This window comes from Echinops telfairi, unplaced genomic scaffold (genome assembly GCF_000313985.2).
Source record: "Echinops telfairi isolate 266 unplaced genomic scaffold, ASM31398v2 ScPeMD7_7475;HRSCAF=8513, whole genome shotgun sequence".
NCBI lineage: Eukaryota > Metazoa > Chordata > Mammalia > Afrosoricida > Tenrecidae > Echinops > Echinops telfairi.
In genome coordinates this window covers 13,479,971-13,488,569 of record NW_022111379.1, presented here as the reverse complement: position 1 = coordinate 13,488,569, position 8,599 = coordinate 13,479,971, and the positions used below count along the sequence as shown (strand labels likewise).

Below are 8,599 nucleotides of genomic sequence, written 5' to 3'. Positions count from 1 at the left end.
AAAAAAAAAAAGAAATTGGAAAACCCTATGAACTACAATCTGAATTTACTTATATTTGAGACAAATGGTTTACAAGGCTAAACCAGTGACGTGACAAAAATGACGGTTAAGAAAGCTAGCAACATACCTTTGTATACATTACTAGAACATTTTGTACACTCCATTAACAGAACACTTCATAACTTTCAGAATTCTCAAGATCGTGGTATTACAAATCAAAATACCAAACTGAAACATAAACACACGATCCTGTAATCACATTACATATCCTGCTAGGAAAATGTCTTTCAAAATAAAATATTTATATTCCATGCATGCTTTGTCTTAAAATTTAATTTAATTTTTTCTGCTATGACTTTGCTGTTGATTTCAAAAACCAAAGGTGCTAAAAATGTCAAAGTTGCTGAATAATAAAAAAAAAATCCCACTACAATAACACTTAAATGAAAAAATACGGGAATTTGCCATATCTATTTCCCCATTTTTAATTTCCTTTTATGGCAGACTTTCATTTCTACAAATACCTAATGCGATATTAACAATAAACATCTATCACAATAAAGAACTGAACCAGAAGAATCTAAACATGACCCAGTTGTCTTAGAGGGGAAAGTACACATTTTCTCATGTCTACATCCTCAAAAAACCACTATCAAAAATGAGGACTGTGTAGACACTGCCCTGAGTCCTTGCTAAAGCTTACCCGCAAAGACTTCTACTTTAACATTTTGACTAATTAGCAAACAAATGATATAACCCTGCACCCAAAAAATCTGCTCCTGTGTTCATTATGAGGAAGACATGGTAAAAGGTGAAAAAGCTGCAGTTGGCCGGTAGTTTTCCTCACAACCCAGAAAACACTTTTAAAGGCTTGAACATTACTTCACACTCCAAGAAAAGGAAATGAACTTACTAGCATGCTTGTCTGCAAGCATTATCAGCGTGTGGGAAATATCTCGTCTTCTGTAAAAGCACACCACTTTTGCTTCCACATTGCCACTCGCGGTCTAAGAAAGAAGACAAATACAGGTCATCTGTATTGCCGTTAGATCCAGACCGTTAACAAAACAAAACTAGATTCAGTTCAATTGTAAGATCACCCCTTGGCCTTGACTTACATACTGTGCCAACCACAACAGCAGGCTACCCAGAGAGCTCAGTAATTCAAATCAGGATAGTCGGGTGAAGGGACCAATTAAATGAAAGTGATTCGACTGCTTGAATGACCAAAGTCAGTCCCAGTCAACTCTGATTAGACTGAATAAAAAAATTTTTTAAAGAGTACAGGCTATAATATTTCCTCCTATTTAAGATATTTAGCTGAATCTCGTCCAAACCCATTCCCAGAAGTGTATACTAAGTGTAACCACTACCCCCAATCTCCATTGCTTCCCCCCACCTCCCCCCAATCACTGGTGAAGCCTCTCTGTCTGGAGGAGCAGAGCAGCCTGGATGGATCAAGCCTGGAAAAGCACGTTCCAGCCTAAGGGAGTCTATTATCCCTAATACTCAAAATGCTTAGTAGTATTCAGTTCAGTTTGCCTTCACATACAGAAGTACTAAAAACCTTGAGTTATGCAAACTAAGCTCGTATTTATTTCTGACTACTCTAGAATACAATCAATATTCAGTTACTGCTGCTGAAGCAGGCGCTCCTAGTCTCCAATTCTCTCAATTCGGAGCTTTCAAGGTCATCCATTCATTAGAAAACACATAGATTACAATAAAACACTACTATGATTTCCATTTTCAAACAGATTTCCAGAATTACTCTGAGTTTACAGATATAGTCACACATAAAGAAATAATAAGTATATATAGAGTCATTCAATTTGTCAGCTTTATGAAGTTCAGCAGCAGTATTTTAGAGTGACAAATAACTCTGTAGAAATATTGCCCCTAAAACTGAAATCATATTAATTCCTAACCAAAATGCGTCCATCTTTCACACTATATTATGACCAAATACATCCTCCAGAAGTAATGATCCAGCAATCTGCTAAATGAACAGGCCAATATTTCTAGGAAAATAAAAAAACCAATGGCTCCAACTATAAGTGCTTTATCACTTTTGACTTCTTGAGTTAAAATCCTATTAAAAATCCAGAGTTCGAGTTTCAGAGCAGATTTTACCAGCCTCACCAATCCGGTCCTGCAATAGTGACAGTCTACAAAGCTAATTAAATTCTTTCTTTGTTTTTTCTTCTTTTTTTTCCCCACAACCCCACACCTCTTTCTTTCAAACACCCCGCAGGTGCCAGCAGCCTGGACATGGGTGGGGAAGTCGTTTGGGTCTCTGGCCCTGGGCTTTCAGGTCACGGCACAATATGGGGTGTTTTTTTCATTTTATTGGGCTCTTCGAACTCTTGTCACAATCCATACATCGCTCGCATCAGGCAAACTCGTACATACGCTGCCTTCATTCTTTTCTAGACATTTACTTTCTATTGAGCCCTTGGTATCAGCTCCTTTGTTTCCCCCTTCTCCCCTCCCCTAGCCCTCATAACCTCTTGATAGATTATACATTGTTATTTCATATCTCACACCGACCAACCGGTGTCTCCCTTCCCCCATGTTTTCTGTTGTTCTTCCCCCTGCAGAGGGGTGTATGGTTATGTGTCTATCATTGCAATCCGGCTAATTAAACTCTTGTTCAACTCTGCTTATGGTAAGGGTAGGGCCTAATTCAAAACAAATATTTTCTTCTGGACCACGCACACACCCAGCTATTGGCTGGTAGGTAGTTTACAACTACTCTGTTCCTTTCTCTCTACTATAAACAGATAGACAAATGCCCCACCCACCCTACTCCACCCTCTTAGACATTCCTCTAAAGTTCAGCTTCTCAACTTGTGGGCCCCTGCCCAGTACCAAGCCACAATTGTTGCTGGTGCATAATGAAAATGAAATTAGGTATAGTCTAGCAATTGACTAATTGATAAAAAATCTAATTTTTTTTAAAGTAGAGCTTACTATTGGGTGTTTCCTAAGTCATTTTTTCCATTTCCTTTTTCTGCCCATTGTTTTAAAAAGATTCTATTGTGCAATTTTTCTCTTTTCTCATTTTATAAAAGTAGCGGACTGACAGATTGAAGTTGTTTTTTTTAAACAAATTTTCCCCCACAAATAACTTGATATATTTAAGTCTGGCTATTCCTTCTACTCAACAAATGTCTTCTAAACCCCATCCCACCTTTTTTTTTTTTAACTATAATTTGGGTGAAAAGTTTACAAAGCAATCCATACATAATCAAATTTTGACAACGTCCTCCCTGTCAGACCACTCCACCAACTCTTCCTCCTCCTGAGCTTCATTCCTGGGCAGATGCCTCTTTGGTCTCCTGTGGTCGACAGTTCTAAGGGCTGCCCCCCCCACCCCATATTAGTGTTGACCCTAGAGGCCTCTCATTTGGCTCTATGTCGTGGAGTCACTGGGGTGCATTCAACTCCAGGCTTCATGGATTTCTGAAGGGCCATCATTTGAGGGGGACTTTGAACCCTTGTGATGTGCCATCACTGTGCCTGTCCTTAGGGAACTTCCACACCAGCAAGGATGTCTGGTCACATGCCACCTCCTCACCAACCTTCCCAGGCTCCGCTGTTACGGTGCCCACCCCCTGATGAAAAACCTTCACTGCTTCCCAACTGAAGTGCACGGGTTAAACACAAGCGCCCCTACGCCCCACAATTTCTAGCCTCCTTTGCCTTTATTCCTTCTCTGTCCCCTCCAAACCAAACTCCATTTTTCATTCAAGGATGGGGGGGTGGGGGGGAGTCTGCTGGGATCAAGATAGAAAAAGCCTGGTGCAGGGGGACACCGGGGCAGTAGGTCCCCAGTAGGCTGGGCTTTCAACAAGCGAAGCCTTAGGAGCAGAGTTTTCTAAGAAAAAGGGAACGTGGGGACATGTGTAAAGAAGAGCCCTTAATTAAGGAACATTCATTTCTTTCCTGCGATTTTCCTCCATTGAGGTTAGTCTCTTAACGCTGTCAAACGGGTTTACTAAAATACCCCGTAGCAGCATGGGGTTTGATGCTCTAAAATCATTTCAGTCAACTAAACACTCAGGTCTGTTTCTATCCCTGCATTTTACTTGGGGCGAGGGGGTGGTGGTGGGAATCAGTTTCCCAAAGTCCATGGTTTACAAGTGGAAACAGTGGATTTGCTTTGCAGGCTTCTGCCCATTCCGTGAACTGCCTGTAGGCACTGCCATCATAGAAGGCACAGCATCTTCCCAGTGCAGCTGTCAAGTGGGTATGGGCAGGATCCATGGTTTCATTAGGTAAGCAGACTCTTCTGCGGCTCTTCTACCCCCCTCTCCACCACCCAACGATGGTGGGGGTCCATACAAAGAGGGCGTGTGTACCACTGATAGAGGGGCTGGGTCCGTTTTAGTTGCCACTCCCCTGGCTATGAGAATGAGCCATCTCAGAAGCGGGAACAGAAAGGATCCTAGGACCATCAAGGAAGCAGAACCCCCAGGTGAGGGAGCACCTTTTAAGACCTGTCTGAAGTGGTGGAGGCAGCAGATGCCAGGCCACAGCAAGGCCTAAGGCAAGGAGACCTGACACAGGAAGAGAGGAGCTGTGCTAAGACTAGGCGACCATGGGGCTGACTTCCTGGCCCAAGGAGGAGAGGCCAGGGGACCTCTGAGAGGCTGGGGGCTCCAGAGACACTTGGCTGCTAGCGGAAGAGAGATGTTGCTGGGGGCCAATGACTGTATACTTTTCTGATCCCGGCTTGTGGTGACCTGTGAGCTTTCCTAATAAATCCCCTGAATCGCGAGAACTGGCCTTGAATGAGACACACACACACACACACCATGCCCTTCAAGAGGTACTAAATGTAAAAGTGACTCTCACAGCAAGCTAGACAGCTAATAGAAATGTATAGCTGTAATTTACATAAACACCTCCCCTGGGTCCACTACACCTCCCCTCCTCCCCCTAAAAAAGAAACTGCCATTGAGTAGACTCTGATTCACAGTGACCCAATATAAGCAGGTGAAAGGCTATGGGAGCAAATAGCTTCAACTTTCTACCTCCGTGCAGCTGGTGGGTTTGAACCTGGAATGGCTGACCTTGCCCTTAGCACTCTCCCAGGGCTCGGTAATTTACATAACCAAAAGCCAACCGCACTGCCACGGTGTCAATACTGACTCCTAGCTACCACCAGTGGCATCTGGAGACTAAGGGTTTCCGTGAGTAAAGAGCCCGGTCTTTCTCCCGTGGAGCTGTTGGTGGTGGCCAACTGCCGACCACACCGATTACAGCCGGCTTGGGACCCACTCGGCCACCAGGGCTCCTCATATGGCCTTAGGAAAGACAAGTTAGGATGCTGGTGGATAAATCAGCATTTGTGATTGGTTATCCCTAGTAGATTTGTGTGCATGGTGTACAGTTAATGTGCCTTTGTGTAAATTAAGGAGTGCCTATGGCAGAGTGGGCTACAGTCCTCAGTTGTTTATCTCAAGGTCAGCAGTTCAAAACCACCAGCCACTCCTAGAGAGAAAAATGAGGCTTTCTACTGTGCATAGACTTAAAGTCTGTGAAACCCACCTGGGCAGTTCTACTCTGTCCTATAAGGTTGCTCTGGGTCGAAGTGACTCGATGGCAGTGAGTTTGTTAAGACTATATATATTTTAAGAAAACCTCATTTTAATATGCACAGGGCTTTCTTTCAGCCTTATGAAGAACAGTATCCAACTGAGTGATTAAATTTACCCAAAAGTTTCTATTTTAACTTTGTATTTTCCCTCTGAAAGATAAGTCTTTATCTGAGTATCAACCAGGACACAGCTAGAAAGAGGGAGTATAAGATAAACCATGGTAAGCTGTGGTCATCAACAGATAACTACTTGTGCCTCAAGGATCGCAATTGTTTAGAGAAAAAAAAGGAGACACCAATCTACTACTATAAAATAAGTAGTATAGTCCTGCGAACGGTGAGCATGGAGCACTTCATATAGAAGTTAAAACCAAAAAACAGATCATCCTAAAAATAAATTTTCCACAAAGGTGATTAACAGCTGCTTATTCCAAGAATTTTGCTGGGGGAGGTGGGAACAACAACAACAAAGTTCTATTTAGAGGCTACTTAATAAAATAGGTTTGAATGTCCCTTTCCCACTTAGCCAACTTGACCTTCTCGGCTCCTTGGACCTTTCCTCTCCCCCATGCCTACCTTGTCCTCATTCTTTAAGGCTTCAACGTCAATGTCCTTAAAGTACCCTCATCTACAGGAAGGGCCCTCTTGTGTCCCAAGGTCTGTCAAGTCTACAGCTTCTTTCTTAGAAGTTAACATGACGTATTATCATTTTCTTTATCGCCTGTTAATTTGTCTCCTCATGTGTCTACCTCGAGGGGGTAGAGACCTTTGTGGCCACCACCACGGCCGTCATTCACGGTTCTATTGCTGAGCCCAGCACGGGGTACATTAAAAGCAGCTCAATTATGGTAAGTATGTAATTCTTTATAAATGAGGCATCTTTTTTCATTTTCACATTAGAAATAAAGACGCTGAGAGGGTGTGTTTGTATTTATCACATCAATCTCAGTTCTTATTTAATAATTCTTGACCCATTCAAACTGGCATTCAATAAAATTGGAGAATCCCATCTCTTCCAGTTCAGCTATCCCAGGCCCTGAAAGGACTCCGATTACAGTGAGGACGCTGCTGGGAGCAGAGTGGGAGGGCAGGTATGGGAGCACGCTTCTGAAGTGGATGCTAATAGAACGGAAAAGGGCTGTGAAATGACTGCGGTTAGCACTACCTGCAAGTGCCACCCGGTCATTTAAGCACTGTGCGCCTGGTGACAACGATTCATGATTTGTCCACCTTACGGGTTTAAGGTTATGGTGAGCCTCCAGAGAGCTAACAAATGGGAGTCCCCTGATTGCACGCTTTCAGAGCACCGTGCTCAGACATTTATAAACTCACAGCTGCCATTTTCCGTTCGTTTGTGGGATTACTTGGCTGATGTCTGCCTTCTCACCAGAGCAGCTCTCGCTCATCCTAACATCCCCATGGGTCTGAAAGTGTCAGGCAGGTAGTCGGAGGTCTTCCGGAAATATTCGTAAAATCAAATTGGAGTACTTTGTAAACAGTAAAAACCATGTGTAACTGTTTGTTTCAGACGTCAGAGAACTTCCATCCTTTAACACATATTTACTGATGGCCTCAGTAGGTGCTAGCACTGGGTGGGGTGTAAAGATGAGCAAAAGGCTGGAGGTTTGAGCCCACACTGAGGCGTGGTGGAAGAAAGGCCTGGAGATCTACTTTTGAAAACCCTCAGGGGCACAGGACTCCTCATGGGGATGCCATGAGTCGGAATCAACTCAGCGGCAGCTGGTGTGTTGGTTAGCTACATGGCACCCACTAGTCCAAGGCACTTAGGAAACATCAGGCATGCCTCTGGAGGCATGGAGGTATGCTTTGGGCTGTGATCTGAAAGGTTCACAGTTTGAATCCACCAGCTGCTCCAAAGGAGCTTTCTACTCCCACGAAGACTTACACTGTGGGAAAACCACAGGGGCAGTTCTACCTTGTCCTAAAGGATTGCTATGAGTCTGCATTCGACTCGGTGGCCGTGCGTTTGGTTTTTGGTTCAACAGGAAACATCAGTGAACAGGACAGAAAAAGGTCACTATTCACTTAGAGCTTATATCCTAGTGCAGGAAAATGGGCAACGAAAATGTTTGAAAGTGACAAATGAAGAAAATGTTTTGAGAATGATGACGGCAACAAATGTACAAATGTGCCTGACACGATGTATGTATGGATTATGATAAGAGTTGTACGAGCCCCCAATAAAATGATTTCTTTAAAAAGAAAGTGACAAATGAAATGGGAAAAAAAAGAACAAGGTATGGGGATTGGGAACTAAGGGGGGCTCAAGGTCCCTGAGCTGCACAAGTGTTTTGCTCTCGCGCCTAACCTAAAGGGGTGGGGAGGCGGGGGCGTTGAGCCCAGCAGCACCCCAGGAGAAAGGCCTAGCCATCGACTTCAGGGAGTACTTCCACTCAGAAAACGCTGTGGAGCAGGCCTCTGTAACACGGGAGGCGCCATGAGGCAGAATCAACTCCACAACTGGTTTATGGTGGGTGTATGCAGGGAGCAGCCAAAAGGCCACTGTGCCACTGTGCCTGCAGCTGGATGACCAACACCGAGAACAGCAGGAATGAGGATCAAAGAGGGGCAGGGCACAGCCAGACAGCACAGTCTCCTAGGCTAGCAATCTTATTTGAATCCCAATTAACCTTCTAAACCAGCGGTTCTCAACCTGTGGGTCGCCACCCCTTTGGGGGGTCAAATGACCCTTTCCCAGGGGTCGTCTGAGTCATAACAGTAGCAAAATGACAGTTGTGAAGTAGCAACGAAAATAACTTCATGGTTGGGGGTCACCACCACATGAGGAACTGTATGAAAGGGTCAAAGCATGAGGAAGGTTGAGAACCGCTGCTCTAGACAAATGGATATGGTCCAAAATGGTAGGCCTATCATCAATAACATAAACGAGCAGCGTGCCGAAGGAAACTCCAGCAGATCGCAATTAAAGACCCAGCTCCAAAATACCAATTTATAAACTATCAAGGGCTCATG

At 44.0% G+C, this 8,599-nt stretch overlaps 1 protein-coding gene across 1 annotated transcript in view; it reads right to left on the bottom strand.

Annotated features, from left to right (window-relative positions):
• The window catches only part of MTA3 (metastasis associated 1 family member 3), a 145,543-nt gene that overhangs the window by 130,672 nt on the left and 6,272 nt on the right, over positions 1-8,599 (bottom strand). Inside the window, exon 4 of the mRNA XM_045285676.1 lies at positions 914-1,007. Coding sequence (XP_045141611.1) covers positions 914-1,007 — 94 coding nt within the window. The remainder of the gene's footprint in view (positions 1-913; positions 1,008-8,599) is intronic.